At 43.9% G+C, this 27,498-nt stretch overlaps 1 protein-coding gene across 1 annotated transcript in view; it reads right to left on the reverse strand.

The window, feature by feature from the left end:
* Positions 1-4,826: 4,826 nt before the first annotated feature.
* Positions 4,827-27,498, reverse strand: part of DPP4 (dipeptidyl peptidase 4) — a 119,796-nt gene continuing 97,124 nt past the window's right edge. The window contains exons 17-26 of the mRNA XM_075318835.1: positions 25,720-25,767; positions 25,411-25,509; positions 21,189-21,258; positions 18,156-18,350; positions 17,353-17,407; positions 12,475-12,574; positions 10,670-10,734; positions 8,673-8,745; positions 7,248-7,321; positions 4,827-5,368 (exon numbers count right to left, since the gene is read on the reverse strand). Coding sequence (XP_075174950.1) covers positions 5,270-5,368; positions 7,248-7,321; positions 8,673-8,745; positions 10,670-10,734; positions 12,475-12,574; positions 17,353-17,407; positions 18,156-18,350; positions 21,189-21,258; positions 25,411-25,509; positions 25,720-25,767 — 878 coding nt within the window. The 3' untranslated portion in view covers positions 4,827-5,269. The remainder of the gene's footprint in view (positions 5,369-7,247; positions 7,322-8,672; positions 8,746-10,669; positions 10,735-12,474; positions 12,575-17,352; positions 17,408-18,155; positions 18,351-21,188; positions 21,259-25,410; positions 25,510-25,719; positions 25,768-27,498) is intronic.

Below are 27,498 nucleotides of genomic sequence, written 5' to 3' on the forward strand. Positions count from 1 at the left end.
GACGTCACCGCAGCATCACTAAGCGGCCAGCCAATCAAAGCGGAGGGGCGGAGATGAGCAGGACGTAACATCCCGCCCACCTCCTTCCTTCTGCTTTGGGGCCGGCGGCAGGTAAGGATACGGTCCTCGCTCCTGCAGTGTCACACATAGCGATGTGTGCTGCCGCATGAGCGATGAACAGCATGGATAAACAACCCTTACCGATTTTTGAGTTTGGGACGACCTCTCCTTGGTGAACGATTTTCACCATTTTTGAGGTCGCTTAAGGTCGCTGGTTAGTGTCACACGCTGCGATATCGTTAATAACGCCGGATGTGCGTCACTAGCAACGTGACCACGACGATAAAACATTAACGATATCGTAGCGTGTAAAGCCCCCTTAACAGCCATCGAATAAAGCACACTTTCAACCAGCACTGACTTGTGTTTTCATGAGTGATAATGACCATGTACCACGCAGGAGTGATTGGGTATACTGCAAAAAAGCACTTTCAAACAGCTGCATAAAATAATAATAATAATAATGTCTTCTGCACAAGTCTTTTAACTTATGCACTCTATTATGGTATGAAGATTTATTTTAGAATTCTGGATCTATTTCCAAAAATGTTAACTATCTGGATGCAGAGCTGGAAGGAATACCACATGGTAGCAGAATGTTTGGCAGCTGAATTCCCATAACAACTATATTAAACTATCTGTAGCACCCGATGTTTCCCGGTATAGTAAATAGGTTTCTCTCCCACTCTCTCTCTCTCACTGTCCCACTCCCTTTTCCAATATCTCCCACTCTCCCTTTCCCCCATTCTCCCTCTCCCTGTCCCACGCCCTCTCACCCACTTTCTCCCTTTCCCACTCTTTATTCCCCTATCTCCCACTCTCTCTTTCCCCCACTCTCCCATTCTTCCTCTCTCCCCAACTCTTCCTCTCTCCCCAACTCTTCCTCTCTCCCTCTCCCACTTTCCCTCTCTCCATTCCACTATCTCCCACTCTCTCTTTCCCCCACTCTCCCATTCTTCCTCTCTCCCCAACTCTTCCTCTCTCCCCAACTCTTCCTCTCTCCCTCTCCCACTTTCCCTCTCTCCATTCCACTATCTCCCACTCTCTCTTTCCCCCAACCTCCCTCTCTCCCACTCTTCCTCTCTCCCCAACTCTCTCTCTCTCCTTCTCCCACTCACCCTCTCCCCATTCCACTATCCCCCACTCTCTCTCCCTCTCCCACTCTTCCTCCCCCCACTCCCACTCTCCCTCTCTCGCCCCACTCCCACTATCTCCCTCACCCTCACTCTCTCTTCCACTCACTCACTCTCTCACTAGCAAAATACAAGCAGAGCTGTGATTGGTTGCTATAGGCCACCTGACAAATATCCAGGCTAACTGTCACAACAGCAAATATATTACCTCACATACCAAGTAAGCATTTTTTTTGGAGAGTAACTGTAAACCTCAGGGTTAAATTTTCCCCTCAAAACATAGTCTATGACGCTCCCTGGGTCACATGAGGCGTCTGTGCACAATTTCGTGATTGTAAATGCGACGGTGCGGATTCCTTTAGTGGACATACATACATATATACATACATACATACATACATACATTCAGCTTTATAAATTAGATCTCCCATGACGGTGTATCACAAAATGTGTTTTTTTGTGGTTTTTTTTTTTTTTTTTTTTAAAGCTGGTCATCTTGTGCTACACATCTTGGGATATGTTGAGCCAAACACAATACACAGATACGTCCATGCCTGACTTTCCTAGAATTTTATTAAGAAATCCAATCTCTCACAAAATAAATTCAATACAGTATTGTGACATGATAGCAAAAAACAAACATAAGGAAGGACATAACTGTGCATATAGTAGCTCTAATATAGATAGTAAACCGATTCCAAAAAGTTGATACTAGCTGTGATCACTAGAATACTTCAGCATTACAAATATGTATTTTTTTTCTCTTGGTTTAACATACCGATACATGAGTGATGCAAGATTACCGGCTTTTAAAAACAATATGACTATGGTATACATTTCTATGGGTGTGGTAACGCAATGAATGTGTTATGAGTTACCGCTAGTAAAGGGTTTTGTTACAATCGTGATGTTGTATTGGATTTGTTTTCTAAAAAATTGTAGTGCTTAAAAGGGTTTTCTTGTATCAGAAAACAAACTGTGCCTTATTCACACTCCCCGGGTCCAGCGCTGAGTTTCCGCTGCTGTTCCTGGTGTATGTTATGGCCTCCAACACTGACATCACATCAACAGCGCTGCAGCCAATCAGTGAGCTCAACAGCTCTGCCAGCTTACAGAATGAACTACTGACTTCACTGATTAGCTGAAATGCTGATGATCCTGCCAGGAATAATGGCGGAGACCCAGTACTGGACCTGGGGAGGATGAGTAAAGCATAATTGTTGTTTATTTTATTTCAACAACCTGCTTTCAGGGTGAAGGGCTTTTTGGAAACTGGAAAACCATTTTAATGAGATTAAGAGACACCATTTGTATATATATATATATATATATATATATATATATATATATATATATATATATATATGTATATGTATATATATATATATATATATATGTAATCTCTATTAGAGAATATGCATGTCATAGTGAGCCCCTCACACCAATTTACCATAATAGTGTGGAGGTCTATGAAATGAAATGGAGCGTAATGCTACAGTTCACCTGCAGTGGCAGCTGTATGGGAAATGTAAAGGTTGACCCAGCTGCTTCTTGCAAAAACCACCAATCGTCTGCGATAAAAGAAGCAGAACTTGTGCCGATTGACTGATTGCCTGAACTCAGTTCAATTAAAAAAGGTTTCTTTAAATTAAAGACTGTTTATATTGATGGCTTATCCTTAAGATAGGTGATCAATGTCTGATCGGCCAGGGTCTGACAACCCGCAAAACCACCAATCAGCTGTTCTTGGTGCCGGCGGTGGCAGCAGGCAACCGGAAATGTTCAGTTCTGGAGCTGCCCCATTTACTGATAGCGGTTGTAGCCGGGTACTGCACTTCTGTCTCCTATTCAAATCAATAAGAGGCAACGTACAGGCCACGGCCGCAAATCAGAGGACGGAGCAGCTCCAGAACTGAGCATTTCTGGCCATCTACTGCCACTGCCAACATCAAGAATAGCTGATCGGTGGGGATGGGGGGTGTCAGACCTCAGCCGATCAGACATTGATGACCTATCCTAAGGATAGGCCATCAAGGTAAAAGTAGTGGATAACAGCTTTAAACAACAAATTTTAGCAAAATTTATAAACCGCAATAATGACTTTATATTAAATTGATGTTGTAAATTCCTATTTTATAAATCATTCACATTCTTATAAATATTATCCTAGAAAGTGACTCCAATGTAAGGGGGTGACAGGAGCTAGATAGAAGGGTAGGTTGGGGTGTAATTTGAGTGGTTCAGCACTAGAGGGCCCGCATGGTTGTTTGCAGAAGGGGGGAAGGGAGAGTTTTAGAGGAAATAGGGGAGGGCACAAGAGAGAGTGAGGAAGACCTGTAGAAGGTGACACAGGAGACGTGAAGAGGAGAAGCTAAGAGAAGGAAGCTGCAGAGTGATACCGGAGTGGAGGATAAATCGGGTCCTGAGGAAGAGTAGGCCGCCCTGGTGTTTGAGTGTTTGAGGGCTGGTGAAAGGATGATGTTGCTGAGGTTCTCTAGAGAGAGGGAAGTCAGCATGGCCAGAGCACTCATATGCACAGGGTAAGAGGCTGGTAATTCAGGTGGCCGATGGAGAACTCTGACAGCTGGGGTGGTTAGAACAGTGAAGGAGTGGTGGTGTCCGGTAATGAAAGTGTGCCCTGTCCTGGAAGATTGAGAAGTGAATAAAGCAGAGGAATTGAGCAAGGAACCTGAGTCTGCCTCTCTTTTATTGGGAAAAAAACCCCAAAACTGTGGATATAAAAAGCGCATATAGTGTCTTACCAGGATAACAACAGTAAGGGTTAATGAAAACCACTCACCTGAGATGGTTGTGTGACACACAACCAGTATTAAAGCATGTATCAGCTGCTGCAGACTCCACGTACCAAAGGCAGAAGCAAGAAAAAAACAAGGATAAAAAGTGGAAAAATGTCCGCGCTGCTGTGCCAATAAAGAGTTAATTCCAAATAAGAGCAATGCAGGGTGGTTTATTCTACACGTTTCGGAGATAACCCCTCTCCATCAGGAAATCCAACAAAAAACAACATTTTTGGTATATTTCCTGATGAAGGAGAGGGGTTATCTCCGAAACTTGTAGAATAAACCACCCTGCATTGCTCTTATTTGGAATTAACTCTTTATTGGACGTTTTTCCACTTTTTATCCTTGTTTTTTTCTCTCTTTTATTGGGACTGACACTAAACCCAGAGCCAAACACAGCAGCACCCCTGGGAGCCGGCATCCTCCTTAAACCACTACAGACATTTCGCCTATTTCACGGAGTGCACTGGTCGGGGGTACTACGACTACAACCCCAAGCCTCGGTGGAGCCCCTGGCCGACACTTCGCAATGACAGTTTCCAATGTAATGGAAGCAATAACTGAACATCCAAAAATATATTCAATTATTTGGCATTTCTGCCTAATCTCTTCAATGCAGAGATGAAGGTTAGATGCTAAAAAGAGCAATTACTTCCAGACGGGCAACAACTATATTTGCGGGGGTTAGACTTGGCGAGCTGTATGGTAATTTATAGGTTTGCAAATTGTAAAGTAATGGGTTAAACCTCCTTTTGGATAGACAAACCCATAACCCGTGTTAATTCGCTTTGAATTTAAGACAAGCGTAATAGGTTTTCTAATTAAGACAATATTATTGAGTACATTCTGTTTTAATTAGACACTAGTTAAAAATTCAGAAACATGAGAAACAATTCCAAGTGTTCGAGAATTCCCTGAAGATCACTTCTCTCGCAGTATAAAGGAACATGTATATTAATGCGGCCAATTCCCCCTGTCATTTTGAGGAGTTTACATCCGCATATAAATAGTTTATCCTCCTAATTATTCATCCTCTATAAATTAGGTAATGGGATCTCTTATTTCTTCAAATACATATATACTACATAGGAGTGAATGTCCAATAGATTCTGTGTTTTATTCATGAATACAGTAGTTGTAAGAGTCGTGTCCTTGGCTTTGGTGTTTAGTTCTGAATTTATCGATCTTTGGTTATTTATGATCATTTAGAAAAAAAAGCGTCCTTTCGGTTGTCACAGTGTAAAGGTCAATGTCCCGTTTTGGTTTTGTCCGCTGTCACTGTAGATTGAAGCACTGCTTCAGGTAATGGCTCATATGTGTATAGATGTGTCTGCTGGCCAATCCTCCGATCCCATGGTCTTTGTCAGTGTACCACTAAAAGAAGAAGAACAAAGAATTTTAAAAGGCTGTTTACTATTATTTAAGATAGACAGAGTGAAAAAAATTCCACGTATATGGATCTTTGAAATTTAAATCCATCGACACCTTTATGTCTTCTATCTGTGTCACGATGTGACTGTACCAAAGCAAGGGACAGAGGCTTCTATTCTATCACTCACGCTAGGGGTCCCTAGGCTATCCCTAATCTCAGGGTTACCCCTAAGGCTATGTGCCCACGGGAGCTTGCATCTGCGGATTTTGCCGCGGAAAACCTGCGGATTTATCTGGAAAATCCAGATAAATCCGCAGGTTTTAGCATGTACAGTCACTCCCCATGTTATCCTATGGGACATGGGGAGTGCTGTGTCCACGCTGCGGAAAGTGATGCTGCCGAACATGCTGCGGATGTCCGCATCCGCACGTATAATTGCATGTCAATTATTCATGCGGAATTACCTGCGGATGTCCCGGCCCTCCGCTATGGAGATAGAGGCCGGGACGTCCGCAGGTAATTCGCATGAATGTCCGCATGTTTCCCGCAGCTATTCCGCTGTAATCTCGCAGCTAAAAATAGCTGCGGACGCCGGCGGGCATCTGCGGGAAACATGCGCTCGAACCTGCGGATACATCCGCAGGTACGAGCGCCCGTGGGCACATAGCCTAAAGGTGGAGATGCCCGAGTTCCATGCCTGGCTATGCTCCTGACTAGAACTAATCTGATTCCCCCTCCCAGTAGGGAAGGAAGAGGTAGGAGTGAGACGGAAACACACATAAAGACAGGGGAAAAACAAAACTCTGACATACTGCAAACTCACAGGAACAATGAGACACTCAGGAAAAAGCAAGAGCAGGAAGGTAGGAACAAAAAGATAACAAGGGTTAACTTCACAACTGCACACAGCACCAAGTACTACAACCACAAGTTAGTCTGGATTACAATACCTAACTGGAACAGCCTAGACGGATCTAGCCAGCAGATATAGGAGGGGAGCAGATGTGATTGGCTCCCTCACAAAGGAGACTCACAAGCGGACCAACATCTTCTAATCTGTTGGTCAATGCCTGAGTCTGCCTGCGCTGACAGACATCGCAAAAGTTAGTAGGCGGAGTGTCAGAATCTGTAGTCTGAACAGATCCCGATGCCGCCATAATAGTTAGTGATGTTTGTGAAAACCCCCGTGTGACAATCTGTAGCTGCATTCCTATGAAATCATCTTTTCAATTAATACGTAAGTTATGTATTAAGTGCTCTGGGGGGGGGACAAAGCACTTCCTTTGCCTCTGCATTCTGAGGTTTCCCTTGTCCAGCAACAGCTGCCTTAGCTTGTCTAATTTCCCAGCCTGGCCCCTAATGTCACATAGACAGTGAACTGTCACTCAAGCTAAAGAGTCTGGTACCGGGTAGGGAAACAGCTCAGCAGACAGTGACGTGTTAAGTGCTCCGTCACTCACAGAGCATATCATTTCAACTTTGCATATAGCTAATATCTCAGGAATGCAGCAACAGATATAAGATATAAAAGGGGATGAATTTTGCTTTATAAAGCCTTCAAGCCAGTATATACTGTTTGGGGGTGGATCTTACTGACATTCCCTTTAAAGCCCTGTCATTGAGGACATCATAGAGGACATCGGGTAGCCAGGGAAGAGAACCACTCCAAAGACTAGCTTTACTTAGGTTTGTAATTTACTATATCTATGGGACAAAAAGTGAAGTCAAGGTAAATTAATTGCAAAAGATGGACCAATGTGATGATGCTCAGATTGTCCATGTTATCCCTGTCTATATGTATCATCAATATTAATAATTCAAGTGCAATTCAATTATATACATTTTCAAATCACCATGACGGAGATAAAAAAAAAGACTTACCATAGTCTCAAAGTCCACTCCAGCATCGACGAGAGCTTTGGAAATTTGTGCTGCTTGTTGAAAGTGAACATTGTCTAAGAAAAGAAATAAATTTGTCATCTTCAAGGACGTTCACAAAATAATTTTTACTAGTTTTATAAACTGAAAACTTTTTTTTTTTTACTTTTAACTTTTACACATTCATTAGGATATCCCTCTTGTCATCCTGGCCAGATTTTTCTGTGATGGATTTTTAGTTCCTTTGTATCTTATGTTGATGTGTCCTATATTCCAGAGGGCAACTCCTCCAGAAGACCATATTGGAATTTTGGGCTATCATCTCAAAGAGGTTTCATGGTAATTACGGTATTCTCTTTGTTAGGAGAACTACCCCTCCAGAAAACCATATGGCAATTTTGGGTGATCGTTTCATAGAGGTTTTATGGTCATGACTTAATTGGGAGAACCATCCCTCCAAAAGACCATATTGCAATATTGGGCTATCATCTCATAGAGGTCTGATGGTAATGACTATCTTTATTGGGAAAACCACCCTTCTCGAAGACTATATTGCTATTTTGGGTGGTCATCTCAAATAGGTTTCATGGTAATGACTCTTTATTGGGAGAACCACCCCTCCAGAAGACCAAATTAAAATTTTGTCCACTCATCTCAAAGAGGTTTCATGGTAATGACTATTGGGAGAACCACCCCTCCAGAAGACCATATTACAATTTTGGGCAATCATCTCAAAGAGGTTTCATAGTAACAATTCTCTTTATTGGGAGAACCACCTCTCCAGAAGACCATATTGCAATTTTGGCCGGTCATCCCAAAGAGCTTTCATTGCAACGACTCTCTTTATTGGGAGAACCACCCCTCCAGAAGACCATATTGCAATTTTGGCCGGTCATCCCAAAGAGCTTTCATGGCAACGACTCTCTTTATTGGGAGAACCACCCCTCCAGAAGACCATATTGCAATTTTGGCCAGTCATCCCAAAGAGCTTTCATGGCAACGACTCTCTTTATTGGGAGAACCACCCCTCCAGAAGACCATATTGCAATTTTGGGAAGTCAGCTCAAAGAGATTTCATGGTAATGACACTATTTATTGGGAGAACCACCCCTCCAGAAGACCATATTGCAATTTTTGGCTGTCATCTCAAAGAGGTTTCATTGTACTTTGGGGACTTATGACAAATCTCTGTGAGGAGCAAAAGTGGTTAATAGTGAACATGTGTTGGCATCATGGTAGATCCAGACTTTGATTCCTATGAAATAATTACACTGCTAATAATTTACATTTGCAGACAATTAGTGTTAAAATAAAGAGTTCTGTCTCGGTCATCATGATATAACATTTGGCCATCAAGTTTTTGTTTTGTCAGTTTTGATGCTAGAAATCTGTCATGGTTACTAAGAAGACTAATTAGAGGAGGCTCACCATCTGCTGTGCCGTGGATTAGAAGGTATCCCACATCCTTAAACTTCGCTGCTCTAGACATGACCGTTGAATTCTGCAAAACCAAAAAAATTATTGTTGACTCATAGTTTAATTTTGGCTAAGATTTAACTTAAAGGGTCTCTATCATGACACATGCCCCCCAGATTGACGACTCTTCCATCCCTTTGACAGCCTTGATCTCTTATTCATTAGCACTTGTTTTTTCTCTTTCAAATGTTGTGTTCACCAAATTTTAAATGCGAATATCAGTGGAGGGGAGGTTGTCCTGTCACTACATAGTCTGTGGACAGGTCACAACAACTTTAAATGTTGGAAATAAACTTTTAATGATATTTTTCAATATTCGACAATTACAGTAAAGGGGACTAGTCACCAAATTTTGGCCTTCTAAACTAAAACTATGACCTTAAGCAGCGCCTGTGCTGCATTCTATAAAGGTGCATGTTACCCCTGACACCCCTGTAGACCACACAAATACCTTTATAAAATCACACACCCTAGATGTAAATTGTACAGTCCGGTCCAGTGGGCGTCCTAATCTGTGCCTCCTGTCAATCCCGTCACTATCCTGTGCTGATTGACATGGATGACGCCTCAGACGCCATCCACATAGGCGAGCAAAATCTCCATTTTCAGGTGCACTTCACTCTGTCCTATTGTGGGCAGAGCTGAAAACAGCCCAATAACCACGTGCCTCACCAGCTTAAGAATACCAGTCCCCAGCTGTCTGCTTTATCTGCACTGGGTATCAAAATACAGAGGACCCTATGCCATTTTTTGCAATTATTTTTTTATTTACATTTAAAGTCCACTTCGGGGGCCCAGACAGCTAGTGTGAGGGCAACCAATCACAGATGCCGGCACACCAGCAGTCTGACTGCAACCAATCACAGATGCCGGCACACCAGCAGTCTGACTGCAACCAATCACAGATGCCGGCACACCAGCAGTCTGACTGCAACCAATCACAGATGCCGCCACACCAGCAGTCTGACTGCAACCAATCACAGATGCCACCACACCAGCAGTCTGAATGCAACCAATCACAGATGCCGACACACCAGCAGTCTGACTGCAACCAATCATATATGCCAACACACCAGCAGTCTGACTGCAACCAATCATAGATGCCGACACACCAGCAGTCTGAATGCAACCAATCATAGCTGCCGACACACCAGCAGTCTGACTGCAACCAATCATAGATGCCGACACACCAGCAGTCTGACTGCAACCAATCATAGATACCGGCACACCAGCAGTCTGACTGCAACCAATCATAGATGTCGGTACACCAGTAGTCTGACTGCAACCAATCATAGATGCCAGCACACCAGCATTCTGACTGCAACCAATCATAGATACCGGCACACCAGCAGTCTAAATGCAACCAATCATATATGCCGACACACCAGCAGTCTGAATGCAACCAATCACAGATGCCGCCACACCAGCATTCTGACTGCAACCAATCACAGATGCCGGCACACAAGCAGTCTGAATGCAACCAATCACAGATGCCGACACACAAGCAGTCTGAATGCAACCAATCACAGATGCCAGCACACAAGCAGTCTGAATGCAACCAATCACAGATGCTGTCACAGAGGGTGGGCGAAGGAAGCAGTCAATATTCATGAGAATTAATGTGCAAACCCAAAAGCCAAAAGCAATGTGGCAGAAACTCTGTATGTATAATTTTCCTGCTTTAATCCCAATTTTGTTTCCTTTTTCCCTTTTTTTTAATATTTTTATCTGGGTGGCTGAACCCAAACAGTAACACAGACTTTTCTGAGAAGTCTTTGTTCGAGGTCCATGCATGGAAACTACATGTCCGGTATGGATCTTGAAGCTTACAGTTCGGGTTCGCCCATCACTAATTACAGATATAAAAAATACACATAAAAAGATCAATTAATAAAATGGCGGATATTTCCATGAGAAATTCTTTGTGCGCTTAGCTCTATTTCTCCTACCTCGTAATTCTTAATATTGTCTTCTGGTGTAGGAAGGCTCATGTACCGCTCTGTATAAATAGTATCTACAATGGAAAGATTGTACAGTTCATGATTATATTACATATTCTTTCAATATTCATACATTTATTACTGACAATTTGATACAGATGCATCTTGTTATATCAGATTAACGTTTTGATTTTTCCTCAAATGCCAAAAATTATTTCTGCCACTACGTTCCATTAAAAAATTTTGCACCATTTGGCTTTTACAGACTCTTTGTTTCTCTGTCAATTCAACTTTGATGTGGTCTCTGGTCATAAATCAGCTGAGAGGAGCTCCGAATAAGTTGAAAACAGAGTTTCAAACTTTCCGTCAGACCATTATGGCCGGATGACTGACAGATTCTCAGTTAACTCATTCTGTAGTTAGATATAGACAGTGGAAAACAGAGGCTATAGGGGGCAAATGGTGCATAATTATTAATGAAACCCAACTGCGAAAATCATTTATATCCCCAAGTACATGCATTAAGGTTAAAAAAAAAAATCACCATAGGTGATCAACCTTGTTAAAGGGGTTATCCACTTCTAGGACAACCCCTTCTGATTCCACGTTTCCCTCATGTAAAATGAAAAAGCCTGTATGCTCCTCCTGTGCCGGCGCGGTTCCAGCCGTACTCTGGTTCTCGGGGCTCACGTGACCTCATGCGAGCCCCACGTTCAATCAGCACCAGCTCCTGTCTTCTGGCCTTCAGACTAATGAGTTAATCAACAGAAAGTGAGCTTGATGGCTGCGCTTACTTCCTGTTGATTGCTCCTGGGTTCGAAGGTGTCACAGGGATGTACAGATGAAACAGGGGCTCCTAGGCTGACCCTAAGACTTAGGCCCCTGCGCTTTCCCTTATCTTGAAGGTAGACTTGATGGTAGCCAGGTTCGAGCCTCCAACGTGGCCCTGTCTCCTGTCCATGCCCTGATACAACTTCCCCCCACCCAGGGAGTGGTCTGCCAGAAACCCAGTAACCAAAACCCCACAAATAGGCACAGACAAGGGTAAATGAAAATTCGCACACACTGCACTGAAACACAAAGGGACAGTATATGAACAGGGGAGTAAAGTAAAAGGGGTAGGAAATAACTTCACAACTGGAGGACTCACACACCACGCAGAACCGCAACTTGAAGATCACCATATAACTGGAGAACCACATTAACCAAGAAAGACAAAGGCTATATCCCACACTCAGCCCCAGAATCCAGAACCTTATAAAGGCTGCAGATGGTGATCAGCAGCCTGAGCTCCCAGCAGATGATCACAGGCCAGCAGAAATTAACTCCAACTGTGCTGGAGAGCAGTGATGACTGAACCAGCCATTGCCCATGACAGGCTGTGCAACTAAAGAATCCCAGGCAGTTTGTTGGACTCTACCGTGTGAACAGTGCCCGACACTGCCATAACACCCAGCGAGTGCAATTTAGAATACCACATAACAGAAGGCAGGGAGACATAAGCCGACACTGATTGGAAATGGGGCTCGTGTGATGTCACAACATCATGTGAGTCCCGGGAACACGAGCCGCTGCACGGCTGGAATGACACCAGCACAGGAGGTGAGTATAGGCTTTTTTCTTCTACTTGGGGGAAACATGTGGAATCAGATTTCGTTATCCTAGTAGTGGACAACCACTTGAAGCGTTTATTTTTTATTACCTAACAAACTAATTTGCTAGATAAGTATACTTAATCAATAAAAATGAAATAACTTCTATTCCATTAAGATGAAATGTAGCAATTATATAGCAAAATAGAATTAGTAATGTACCATAATAAAGCCAGCTGGAAACAGGGGCTACTGCTATTCCACACTTGAATTGGCCACTTCCACTGCCAAGAACCATTGATGTTACATAACCACCATAAGACTGTAAAAACAAACAATTTTATGAAATCTATTCACACTGATTGAGAACCAAAGTACAACATTTCCCCAGTGAGAATTAAATATGCCAATTATCTATCCTCCAAATAAAAGTACAAAGTACAAAGTACATTTCAGTCTTTTATTCATAGGAGATAATTACCATCAAAATGCATTTTAATTATTTGACTGTCTGCCCATCAATGTTTCCACCTACACAAAAAACTGGTCAGAAAGAATCAAAGTTTCTAGTTTTCATTAACTATTTAAAGGCAATGTTTATTAACGCTATGGTTTTTCAAGCTCGATTCTATAGAATTACCGAGGTGCAGATGTCATTGACTTATTATTGACTCTAAGGGGTACTTTGTACGCTGCGACATCGCTATCCAATGCTAGCGATGCCGAGCACGATAGCACCCACCCCCATCGTACATGTGATATCTTGTGATAGCTGCCGTATCGAACATTATCGCTACAGCAGCTTCACATGCACTTACCTGCCCTGCGACGTCGCTCTGGCCGGCCAACCGCCTCCTTCCTAAGGGGGCGGGTCGTACGGTGTCACAGCGACGTCACACAGCAGGCGACCAATAGAAGCGGAGGGGCGGTGATGAGCTGGACGTAAACATCCCGCCCACCTCCTTCCTTCCGCATTGCCGTCGGGACACAGGTAAGGAGATGTTCCTCGCTCCTGTGGCTTTACACACAGCGATGTGTGGAGCCGCAGGAACGAGGAACAACATCATACCTGCGGACGCACCGACGTTATGAAAATGAACGACGTGACACAGATCGCCGATTTTTGACTGTTTCACGCTCGTTCATCTTCTCTCCTAGGCTTTACACGTTGCAACATCGTTACCGGCGCCGGATGTGCGTCACTTTCGATTTGACCCCAACGATATCGCAGGTGCAATGTCGCAACGTGCAAAGTACCCCTAAAACACCTTACACTCATAATTTTTCATGAGAACCATTTTCTTTAATATCCCTTTTAAAAATAATACAGCAAATTCATAAAATAATAATTAAAATTGTTTAGAGAGTTTCCCAAAATTTGTGGATTTGGGAAAATTCTAATATTGTGTGCTTCATTTCATGTGGATCCAACAAAATGTCTGACCACCCTTAGAATTAACAAAATAGTAATCTCCTCCAGTGCCCTCCATACCTGTCCCACCACCACTCCCTGCCCACTCTGCTCATCAGCTCCTCTTCATCCTTTTTCCCCCCTTTAAAGTGTTTTTTCCCAACAACAAAGCTCATTTTAATCAATAGATCTTGACATAATAATAATTTTCAAAATTGGATGTGTTTAAAAAAAACCTTTCCTGTGGTCAGATAATCTTATATATGTGTCCCTGCTGTGTGCTGTGTAATGGCTGTTTCTGACCATACAGGGACATGGTCTGATCATATCACAGCTCCTGAGCTGGGGATAAAGTAAAAAAAAAAAAAAAAAGTACACAGGCATTACAGCATGGGATCACAAATTATTCTTCCTTTGATGTAAAACATTTTTTAAAAACAGGCAGGGAAATGTTTTACCTCACAAAAAGAATCAGCTGTAACATGTTTATACTATTGCGTTCTCCCTGGCCCATGTCCCTGTAGGGTCAAACACGGCCATTACACAGTAGACAGCAGGGACACATATATAAGATTATCTCAGCACAGGAACATTTTTTATAAATACATCCAATTGTGGGACTTATTATTATTCCAAGATCTGTTGATTAAAATCAACTTTAAAATTAGCTTTGTTTGTGGGAAAACCTGTTTAAGTCTTCCGATGGGTACCGCCACTGCAGACTAGGGGTCTCATGTGGGGCAAAACACCCGTTAATTACCTAGTCAGCAGTGGTATTGCCGGTCCGGAGGGAAAAGAAGGTAAAGCAGCCAATTGAAGCAGTGTTCCCCAACTCCAGTCCTCAAGGCCCACCAACAGTGCATATTTTCAGAATTTCCTTAGTATTGCACAGGTGATGATTCCATCACCTGTGCAATACTAAGAAAATCCTGAAAACATGCACTGTTGGTGGGCCTTGAGGACTGGAGTTGGGGAACCCTAAATTAGAGGATCGGTTGGGAGCAAGAAGCGGCGGTTGAGGCTGGTCAGGTATGTGGAGGAGAGAAGAGGATAAAACTTTTTTATTTTTTTTAACTCTTTCCGACCTAAAACACACTTCCGCAAAAAAAACGTCCATATGACACGGTCTGTTTTTCGGGTCCGTGTTCCGTTTTTTTTGGGCGTTTCTCCGGTACGTATGGCATCCGTGTGATGGCGTATGCGAGCCGTGTGTACGTGTAAAATGTCCGTGTTTGTGTGTAAAATGCCCGTGTATGTGTACGTGGAATGTCCGTGTGGAATGTCCGTTTGTGTGTTGCACAATGTCGTTGATACATGTCGGCTGACAGCAGACAGAGTTGCGCGATGAGAATGAACTCGGGTGAACTTCACCCGACTTCATTGTCATGCCGCGGCTCTGTCTGTGTGCCGCGTACTGATTAGCGGTCACCTGTGAAGGATTCACCAGTGACCGCTAATCCCCCGAGTGACTGAAGTTAGTAGCCCTCTCTCATACTCACCGATCCCCGATCACCAGTGCGGCGAGGAACAGCTGTGCAGAGAATACGCGGCAACAATTACTTTGAATATGCCGGCCGCTCATTAATCAATCTCGTATTCCCTGCTTTCCCTGCCCGCCGGTGCCTATGATTGGTTGCAGTCAGACACGCCCCCCACACTGAGTGACAGGTGTCTCACTGCACCCAATCACAGCAGCCAGTGGGCATGTCTATACTGTGCAGTAAAATAAATAAATAATTAAAAAAACGGTGTGCGGTCCCCCCCTATTTTAATACCAGCCAGATAAAGCCATACGGCTGAAGGCTGGTATTCTCAGGATGGGGAGCTCCACGTTATGGGGAGCCCCCCAGCCTAACAATACCAGTCAGCAGCCGCCCAGAATTGCCGCATACATTATATGCGACAGTTCTGGGACTGTACCCGGCTCTTCCCGATTTGCCCTGGTGCGTTGGCAAATCGGGGTAATAACGAGTTATTGGCAGCCCATAGCTGCCAGTAAGTCCTAGATTAATCATGTCAGGCATCTTCCCGAGATACCTTCCATGATTAATCTGTAAATTACAGTAAATAAACACACACCCGAAAAAATCCTTTATTAGAAATAAAAAACACAAACATATACCCTGGTTTACCACTTTAATAAGCCCGAAAAAGCCCTCCATGTCCGGCGTAATCCAGGATGCTCCAGCGTCGCTTCCAGCTCTGCTGCATGGAGGTGACCGGAGCTGCAGAGGACACCGCCGCTCCTGTTAGCTCCACGCAGCTAATAAAGGCAATAGCGCGATCAGCTGTATTCAGCGTTGGCCGCGAGTAACCTCAGTGACAGCTCAGCTGATCGCGCTATTCCCTTCATTAGCTGTGTGGAGGTGACAGGAGCGGCGGTGTGTGCTGCAGCTCCGGTCACCTCCATGCAGCAGAGCTGGAAGCGACGCTGGAGGTCCGTGGATTACGCCGGACATGGAGGGCTTTTTCGGGCTTATTAAAGTGGTAAACCAGGGTATATGTTTGTGTTTTTTTATTTCTAATAAAGGATTGTTCGGGTGTGTGTGTTTATTTACTGTAATTTACAGATTAATCATGGAAGGAATCTCGGGGAGACGCCTGACATGATTAATCTAGGACTTATTGGCAGCTATGGGCTGCCAATAACTCCTTATTACCCCGATTTGCCAACGCACCAGGGCAAATCGGGAAGAGCCGGGTACAGTCCCAGAACTGTCGCATATAATGTATGCGGCAATTCTGGGCGGCTGCTGACTGATATTGTTAGGCTGGGGGGCTCCCCATAACGTGGGGCTCCCCATCCTGAGAATACCAGCCTTCAGCCGCATGGCTTTATCTGGCTGGTATTAAAATGGGGGGGGACCGCATGCCGGTTTTTTCAATTATTTATTTATTTATTTTACTGCACAGTATAGGCACGCCCACCGGCTGCTGTGATTGGGTGCAGTGAGACAGCTGTCACTCAGCGTGGGGGGCATGTCTGACTGCAACCAATCATAGGTGCCGGTGGGTGGGGAAAGCAGGGAATACGAGATTGATTAATGAGCGGCCGGCATATTCAAAGTAATTGTTGCCGTGTATTCTCTGCACAGCTGTTCCTCGCCGCGCTGGTGATCGGGGAGCAGTATGAGCCGGGGGAAGAAAAAAACCGAGCGCCAATGTAAGTATGACTGAGAACAGCAGAAAAAAAAGGTAAGTATACTGAATTTAATTAAAAAAAAAAGATCGCTAGTTTTAAAACGCACACGCACGAAACGTGCTGAACACGGACATACTCCGTGTGCGGTACGTGCAGGCACGGACCCATAGACTAAAGCGAGTCCGTGACTGCGTGCTGCCGGCCAAAAACGGACATGTTGTCCGTGTAGAAAAGCGCACACACGTACTTACCTCATGGACACACGTTCCGTGTGATTTTACGTGTGTGTGCCATCTACCATTGATTAACATGGGTCTCCGTGTGTACGTGTCTCCGGTACGTGCAAATACGTACCGCACACGTACAAATTAAACGGATGTGTGTTGCGGGTCTCTGGCAGATTCAATTTGCTTCAAATTTATTTAACAAAAAAAAAATCGATTTTCCTCTCTGAATTCAGCAAATCTGCCCACATAAAATTTTGGGAGATTCCATCAACTCTAGAATCTAACCATCGTTACTTTGAAAAAGGAAATTCAAAACTTACCCATCCCCAAATAGCTATCCTCTTTTCATCAACGAATCCCAGAGTTTTGAAATATCTAAATGAGAAAGAACATACACCAGAACTTAACTAAAAAGGCAAACAGTGCAACGTTATGAGCCAAAGAGTCCCAAAACAGTTCAAAGACAAAAATAAAGAGCATTCTTGAATTTGCACAACATTCATGAACCACATATGACAATTTAAAGAAATTGTTGCAAAAATAAAAGTAAACGTATGTCACAGTTCAAAAACAGAAAAGAGACTTAAAATATTGGAAATGATGAATAGTGCCCATTAACATTTATATTGAAGAGAGAATTCAGAAGAAGCAGGGGTGCAAGACTCTAGGGAAGGCATCCACAATCCAAACAAAGAATAGACTGGCTCTTCAGTTTCGTGAAGAATTATGAAGGGGTTACTCCATCAGTTCCATGCACAGGAATAAGCATCAATAATAACGCATTTCGGCTTGGCACAAACTTTTCTCAAACAAGACTAATAACGTGTTTCGGCTTGGCACAAGCCTTTCTCAAACAAGACTAATATTGCATTTTGGCTTGGCACAAACCTTTCTCAAACAAAACTAATAACGCGTTTCGGCTTGGCACAAATCTTTCTCAAACAAGACTAATAACGCGTTTCGGCTTGGCACAATTAACATTTATATTGTCAGAGGGACACTAATAACTGTTCAAACTTTACAGACTTTTATGTCTTATGTGGAAAATGCTGGAGAGAACTCTGAAAATGGAGTTAAGCCAGTGCTTTATCTTTAACACTAAGAATATACTGTATATACTCACTTGGCAGCTGCGATCTGATCTTCTACCTCTACAGATCCAAGTTTTCGATATAACTGGTGTAGGATCTGGTCACCCTGATATCCGCTCCCTCGGCCATCAAAGCTAGCTACAATAATTTTCTCGGTACTGGCAAGATAGGTGGCCCAGTTAAGTCTGAAATATTGATCAACCTTCTGACTGCAAGGACCCCCGTATCTGCGGAGAGTAACGCTATTGTTAGAAGAAATACATTCTAGCAAATAGATACATAGCATAAACATCTCCCAATAGAGTATCACAAAGTCGTGTATTTCAAAACTAGTCATTTTGCACAACTCATCTCTGGATTTCTCGAGAGACAAGATGAAAGGTAAGGAAGGTCACATCTTTGAGTACAAAGCACTTTTTTAGGTCAACATAAATGCTTCATGCTCTGCCTTCAACCCCTCGGAACCCCTATCTTGGTTGATGGTAAGCTGGTATGATACAATCAAGTTCAAATAAATTTAAGGTCTCAGAGATTTTTATCAATTTCATCAGATCATCAGTTTGGTCACTTTCATCAGATCTTCTCGGATGAAAGAAACCCCAAAACTGATGGAGGATTCTCAAGTTTCTCCTATCAAACAGTCTGTGACGAGCAGACAGCACAATGATGGTATTGGCATTCCAGTGATGTCTGATTTCCTCATGGATAAATTGGCTAGATTGATCCAACATTTGGATCAAAATCGCAGGTCTCCATGATTAGGTGCAGACCACTCGTTCCTCAAAAACAAATAGACACATGAATATAACAAGTATGAGTTTTATTCACAAAAAACATAGATTAATCTTGTTTACTAAAAACTGACGTCTCAGTCAACTGCAACACTATGGCTTTATTCATACATGTGTTATGGATTTTGTTATGAGCAGAAGCAATACTGCTAAGGCCTCTGTCACACGTCCGTGCCTCCGGTACGTGGATGGACAGTTTTCTCACGTACAGGAGCCACGGGCACAAGTTGACATATGTTGTTCTATAGTTTCGGGCACACGTATTTTTGCACGGAACGTTTGTCCATTCTGTACTTACGTGTGCCCGTGTGCTGCATACGCCGACATGTCTGTTTTTCTCCAGCATCACGGGTGTCACACAACACAAACGTGTCACACGTAACACACACGGACCACACGGATGTGTTCCGTGTGACACGCACCGGAGAGAAGACATGTGTCTTTTAAAAATAACTCAAACCTTTACTCACCTTCTCCAGCCCTCCTGTCTCTGCCGCTGCTGTCACTTGCTGCCGACCGCTGCTCATTATGCTCATTGCATATTCACTTCACTGCGGCCGGAAGTAGCAGCAGCGGGGAGTCGGCAGGACCAGAGACTGAAGATCAGCACCACGGACAGCGACGCCAGGGACAGGTGAGCAGAAAGTTCCCGTTCTCCGTGTGTTATCACGGATAACACACCGAGAACACACGTAGCCCATACACAAAGCACACCAAGGACAATCCGCATCTTTGACATGTCCGTGAAACACGTGCGTGATTTTCACGGGTGTGTGACAGAGGCCTAAAGCAGTTGTACAACAAATACTACTATTACCTGAATGACTCATCTCCTATTGACCTATACTATGATCTTATGGGGTACGTCTATGAAATAAAGGTGAACAAGTGAAGGGCATGCATAAACTGCAAAATGTGCCCCGAAACAGTGGATTCCAAATTACATTGTGTTACATGTAATATACTCATTATATATCAATTAAAAATAAGTAAATAGATTGTATAGCCCTTTTTATATCTATTGTTAAACTATATAGACTTGATGGAAGAATCTTCACCCTTAGTACGAGGAGTCCTATCTCCTGGTGGACCGGACCCTTCTAAACAGACAAGAGAAGCCGGTCTAGCAGTGATCAACTAACTACTTTTTAAAAGGACGTGTCTTACGACACCCATTAGAAAGTTATTCCCTTCATCAAAAGTTATCATCACCTATTTAGTGGATATATGTGTGAGACAATAAAACCCATTTTGCTCTCATTATATCCATCTTGTCTTATACCTAATGATATCAACACCGATTAACAATAAGCAAGCCCATATCAATTTCAATAAAACTTAATAAACACATAAAAACCCAAATGGACCACCCCAACTGACGGATGGTATTGATATGGGGAGCCAGCACTCACAAAGCAGATATCACAATCTATAATGGTATACAATAAATTACATCCAGTTTATGTAAACTATACATGGCAAAGGAAATTGCTGCCTGTTATAAAGTTATATGTAAAAGAAGTTATTACCCATGTGTATAAGGAAAATATATATAATCATACAAAGTCAAAAGAGTATTACCAACAGACAGCTGATCCGATGCCAAGAGTGGGGAGGCAGCCCCTAACACTGACGCACGTTTCGCAACGGGCATGCTTTGTCCATTGGTATTGGGGTTGGGGTTCATTTTTATACCTAATGATGTCAGAGCGCTCAGTTAACAGTGATGGGGAGAAGTTTCACATTTGTGTTCACACCCCTACTACTGCTCTTATTGGTTCATATCTCAGAGGTGACTTTTCCTTTGTCTGGGACCCTATATAAGCTGGTCACATGTACTAATACAGGAGAATTCTTTGAGTACACCATACTAAGTGTATGCTGTATTGAATTCCCGAGCGCTCGTAAAACAAATCTTATTAATTTGGAGTTCAAGAGGCATAGAAGGAGTGCACACATAGCGATGTGTGCTGCCTCAGGAACGACGAACAACCTGCGTACAGCACCAGCAACGATATTTGGGAAATGAACGACGTATCAACGATAAGGTAAGTAAATTTGATCGTTAACAGTCGTTCGTGCGTTTCACACGCAACGACGTCGATAACAAGGCTGGATGTGCGTCACGAATTCTGTGAACCCCAACGACATCTCGTTAGCGATATTGTTGCGTGTAAAGCGGCCTTTAGATTAATTTATTTTACTATTTAAATACCGGAACATATTTGAAAAGAAATGTTAAAGCAGAATAGATCTCACATGCAGAGTACTTACACATCAATCAGTAGAGGGTATTTCTTTGATTTATCGAAGTGAGGAGGTAAAGTCAGCTGATATGACAAGTCTGGAAGAAGAAAAGAGCAAAACTGTGTTTATATGAATGTAGATATATAAGGTGTTGTCACGTGTAGGCTGGATAAATTATACCGACATCCACTGGCGGACACAGACAAAAAATGGCCCTGGTGCAAGAACAATATTTGGGCCCTTTATGGTCAAATAACTCATCATAATGCACAAGTCCACCTGTTTTGGAGGTAGGAGTGGCCCCATTACCTCTTGAGCACAGGTTGCACCAATGATATATCCACCCTTGCTGACATCCCATTTACCTTATTTATCAGTCTTTGTCAGACACAAGACAACATAAGCTTCAGCCACCAAATACACTGGATACCACAGCATCCAACAGTGGATATCACGGGATGACTGCAGCCAAGACGAGGCCGCTTATTTAAAGTAGACTTCACATTATGACAGTCTGACAGTCACTGACTGGCAGCAGCAGTTATGTGATGTTCCCTCCCAGATGTTGATGCCCAAAGGCAATACATTGCTTCAGTTTTTTTTTTCTTAAAGCACTAGAGAATCCCTTTAAGTTGAATGGCCTTCTGCAGTTTCCGGAATTGTTTCCATTCATCAAGACCAGCGTTGTTCACTCTAAACTTAAAAAGTGTGTGTGCTAGAGTCAGAGGCACCTGATTCATTAAAATCTGTGGTGTGCCACAAATTTTACTTCAGTCAAAGACTGGAGTAAAAGCCCCATTACACGCTACGATTTATCTGACGATCTCGTTAGCGATGTGACACGCCCAGATCGTAGTTACGATTTGCCGAGATCGCACATAGGTCGTTTAGTAGCGGTCACACGTACACATCTCACAAACGATGCAACATCGTTCTGTGGCGCCCTGGCCTAGCCAGGTCGTCACAGATAACATACAAACACCCCCACCCCCATTAGACAGGGACACCAGCCAAACAAAAATCCTTGTTGCCTCCCTCCAGTGTCTGATGTCCACACCAGGTGGGGCGGAGCCAAGCGGTTGGCCCCACCCACCAAGGAGTTCACAGGCCTGGAGGTGGGAAAAGTGTCAGAACAGTTTAGGAGTCGAGTGTTGGAGTTTGAAGTGAGAGGAGCAAGCACTTGGGTGTCTGGGTTTGTGGCCCAGGCACTGACAGCAAGGTTGGCAGACGGTGGTGGCCATCTGCAGGAGTGGTGGAGCAACGCGGAACTGTAGGACCGGGGTTGGCCGACGGCCCGCCGGTACCGACCGGGGAGCAAAGTGAAGCCAGCACACCCAGGCAGGGCCATCGGACCCCGACCAGGCTTGGAGCCGCCGTCAATAGTCAGATCCGAATGTGACTGGGGTTTCACAACAGCAAATGTCCCAATTGAAGGCAACAGCCCACACCGTGAGGGTATACAGCTACCACCTAAGGCTAGAGACCCAAGGGCCAGCGCCTGCGGGCAAACTGGCTCCTCCGGTACCCATACACCGGGGAGCGGACTACAATTGGGAATCCATAGTAGACAGAAGGAGAACATCAAGGTGCAGGGAAAGACAGCCGCCATCACCTGTCCGGGAAAAGACACTGCAGCCGGCTGCGGGACCCGTCCATCCAGCCATTTTGTTTACCGAGGACTTTGTACCTTTCTTGCTGAGTGAGTACACCCGTGCCATCTGGAACCGCGCCGCGCTGTCCCTGCGACCCTGCACCTCACCAACCCTGCCTCCCCGTCACATCATCGGGCCCCGGGACCACCAACCCCTACCCACGGAGGGGGAAAACAACATCCCAGCTGCTCCTTACCATCGCTCCCGGGATCCCCGTCATTAGCAGCGGTGGTGCCTATCTTCACCACGACCCGTGGGTGGCGTCATGGACTAAATTCCCCAAACCAACCACCCCTTTCACTCATGGGCAAGGAGCGCCGCTCGAGTCCCCGGATCCGGCCCACCGCTCGAGCCACCGAGCAGCCATCGCAGCAGCGCCGGACTGGAGCGTTAGCGAGCGCAGCGCAGTGGCGTCCTCCCCGCCCGCGACAGTTCAGCGATATTTTGTTTGACTAAGGCGGTCGTGTGGATGTTCGTCGTTGGCAGGGTGTCAAACGTAGCAATATGTCTGCTGCGTTCCAAACGACGAATAATATTTTGAAACTGAACGATGTGTCAACGATCAACGATTTTCAACCTATTTGCGATCGTTCAGAGTCGCACGTAGGTGTCACGTACAACGATGTCACTAACGATGACGGAAGTGCGTCACGTAAACCGTGACCCCGACGACATATCGTCAAATAAATCGTAGCGTGTAACAGGGCCTTTAGATTTCTGGAGTAAGGTCGTCACGAATTAGAAGAACTGTCGTGTCACGCCCCCATTCTGACCCTGTCCCACCCCAGTTCCACCCATTTTGGTGAAGCTGAGTGACAGTGGTATGAAAATGCAAAAAGTTGCAAAATGTTTGCTCATCTCCACTTTGTGCAAAATTTTGGTGACTTTTCAAAGAGATTCTAGTGCAGTCACTGGTGAATCAGGGGCCTTAGCTTTCTACCGGTAGTGAAACTCCTGAAACATGACGATAAATTTAAACTCTATGGTAAATCAGGGAGACATGCTCTCCCTCCTCTACCACTCTCTGTTTTTTAGGCCGCAGGTCATTGCACTGGGACTTTGACGTCCTGTTCATGCCTTGGCGTGGTGACACCCCTGTGTTTGTCCACTCACGCCTTGCCGCTGTCTGCCGGTGGACTCATGAAGATCCAGGGTTATGTGAGTAATACTTAGTTCTTAATAATTTGGAGTACTTATAGGGGGTCTATGGGGGTATCATACTATGTAAGGAGCAGGATACTGTGTTTAGAGGAGAATTATATTGTGTATAGCGGAGTTCTGGGGCATCAGAATCTGTATAGGGGGCATTATACTGTATATAGAGGACTCTGGGTCATTATAGTGTGTGAGTACCAGTGTGAGTGGCAATTACACAGTTAGGGGGACATTATATTGTGTATAGGAAGCTGTGGCGGGCATCATACAATGGGGGGGTATTATACTGTGTGAGGAGTATTATTGGTGCCATCATACTGTGTTTTGGGGGTATTATACAGAATATTGGAGGGCTGTTGGGGTATCATACTGTGTATAGGGGCTTTGAACCCATCATGCTGTGTATAGGGGAGATATGGTGGCATCACACTGTCTTGAGGGGAAACTTTGGTGCATCATACTGTGTATAATGGAGATATGGGGCATCATATTGTGTATGGGAGAGATGTGGGGGGCATCATACTGTGTATAGTGGAGATGTGGGGGCATCATACTGTGTATAAGGAAGATATGGGGGGCATCATACTGTGTATAGTGGAGATGTGGGGGCATCATACTGTGTATTAGGGAGATGTGAGTGTCTCACACTGTGTATAGGGAGATGTGAGGGCATCATACTGTGTATTGGGGAGATGTGGGGGCATCACACTGTGTATAGGGAGATGTGAGGGCATCATACTGTGTATTGGGGAGATGTGGGGGCATCACACTGTGTATAGGGAGATGTGAGGGCATCATACTGTGTATTGGGGAGATGTGGGGGCATCACACTGTGTATAGGGGAGATGTGAGGGCATTATAATATGTGTAGGGGAGATGTTGGGGTATCACAATGTGTATAGGGGAGATATGGGGGCATTACATTGACTATTAGGGAGATGTGGTACATCATACTCTGTATAGGGGTGATGTGGGGGTATTATATTTTCTGTAGGGGAGCTGTGGGCCCATCTTACTGTGTATAGGGGAGGTGTGGGGGTATCACACTGTGTATAGGGGAGCTGTGGGCCCATCATGCTGTGTATAGTGGAGATGTGGGGTCACCACACTGTGTATAGAGTGGTGCACCAATCAGAAAGTAATGTTATTTCCTAGCAATCCCATGACACGATGGGGAAAACCTTTAAAAGTAGTTGAATATCATTAGAAAAAAACAAGTTTGTGTTTTTATAAAAATAGCGCCGCTCCTGTACTCAGGTTGTGTGGGGCATTGCAGCTTACTTCTATTTGTTTATTGGAGCCATATAGCAATATCAGCCACAATCCATGAACTTTTGGCCATATTTTTTTTTTTAAATAAAGCAGAAATGTTTTTATAATCCTTCACACCTTTTAAGCCTGAGGATAAAATGCTTTGAATGAGACAAACTGTAGAGACTTACTGAATCCATGAAGCGTTGTAAAAGCTATTTCCTTTGTAGGTAGTTGAATGTCTTTAAGCAGTCGTTCTAATTCGTCATTACTCTCCAAAATTTTTAGTCCTTAAAGAAGACAATAAGAATGTTTATAAAGACTATTATGGTTAATTTTGATGAGAAGAAAAATTATATTTGTAGTTTTTTGTTGTTTTTTTTTTTTTTTGCTGTATACAGAGCGTAAGAATAAGAAGAGAACATTCTCTGCTTGGCCTGAAAATGTGACCTAACGATCTTCATACGGATAGCTATGAATTATAGATACAAGTATCTTACGTTTATCAGTGTCGCTGCTGTGAAGAGTGTAATAAGGGATCCCTGGACCTATGCAATAAAACACATAAAACAGAAAGATAAGCAAGATTAAAATTGTTCAGATATTAGGCAGAATCATTCTATTAGATGGATCAAAATGTATTTTTCTAAAGGCCCTAATTAAAAAAAAAATAATTGACAATAGTGTAACTTTAAGATTGTGGGTCCTAATGCAAAAGTCTCTCACAGGACCCAAAACTATCACAGGTATATAATAGTATTGGTCTTCTCATATGATCGACCTTTGGAGGCAAACTAAAGGGTGCTTTACACGCTGCGAAATCGCTAACGATATATCAGGGTCACGTCGTTAGTGATGCACATCCGGCGCCATTAGCGACATCGCAGCATGTGACACCAAGGAGCGACGATCAACGAGCGCAAAAACGTGAAAAATCGTTGCTCGTTGACACGTCGCTCCTTTTCCAAATATCGTTGCTGCTGCAGGTACGATGTTGTTCGTCGTTCCTGCGGCAGCACACATCGCTATGTGTGACACCGCAGGAACGACAAACATCTCCTTACCTGCATCCACCGGCAATGAGGAAGGAAGGAGGTGGGCGGGATATTCCGGCCGCTCATCTCCGCCCCTTCTCTCTGCTATTGGACGGCTGCCGTGTGACATCGCTGGGACGCCGCACGAACCGCCCCCCTTAGAAAAAAGGCAGATCGCCGGCCAGAGCGACGTTGCAGGGAAGGTAAGTCCGTGTGACGGGTGTAAGCGATATTGTGCACCACAGGCAGCGTTTTTCCTGTGACATACAACTGACGCGGGCGAGTACGCTCGCTACCGATATCGCAGCGTGTAAAGTGCCCTTAAGCCTCCGGGTCAAGGTGTGACTGCAACCCCGGCACCCACTATACCATAATTAAATTCAGTAAATTGAAGGGCTATAGTTTAATGCAATAAATGGATTTTCTGAATTTTTAAAATAGCTGGGGGTCTAACTTCTGGCTCAATAGTATGAATCAGCTCACCGTGGAAAAAGCTCAGTCTTGATTTTGTCCTGGAGCACGGACAGGCACTGCCACAGCCCAAAATAATGCAAAAGATGAGGATGTCCAGCTCTTCAGGCAAAAAATCACGTCTTTATTTTATCATGCAGACACAAAGAATGACATGACCAGCACAACGCGTTTCAGGTGAAAACACTCACCAACACTCATCATGATTAAGGGTGAGTGTTTTCACCTGAAACGCGTTGTGCTGGTCATGTCATTCTTTGTGTCTGCATGATAAAATAAAGACGTGATTTTTTGCCTGAAGAGCTGGACATCCTCATCTTTTGTCTAACTTCTGGCACCCACCTTATGCTGATTTAGCTAATTTACACTGACAAGCAAAAGGGTAACAATGTGTTGAACTTTTGACTTTCAGGCTCCATATCTCACCATCCACTACAGCTTTGAGCGTGAGACGACTTTCATTTTATAGACAATCATCTTGGATATCTCATATATACATTTGTCTTGCAATTATTTAACATGTGATTAGTTAGGCAGATTCTTGTCATGTTACTCCATTGTTAATGTTTTGCTCCAAAATATCTAGATTATTTTTTATTATTATTTTGTTAGCATTTTGTAAATCCACCTTTGGTGTTCAACACTGCCTGAATCCTTCTGGGCTCTCGATCAGATTCAAGAATGTCTGGACCGAAATCTGATCTCAGGTTTTTTCTACATATTACCAATCTTGGTATATACTGGGCAGCTCACTTTGGTATGTATACAGCTTTT

Source organism: Anomaloglossus baeobatrachus, chromosome 7, assembly GCF_048569485.1.
Source record: "Anomaloglossus baeobatrachus isolate aAnoBae1 chromosome 7, aAnoBae1.hap1, whole genome shotgun sequence".
Classification (NCBI taxonomy): Eukaryota; Metazoa; Chordata; class Amphibia; order Anura; family Aromobatidae; genus Anomaloglossus; species Anomaloglossus baeobatrachus.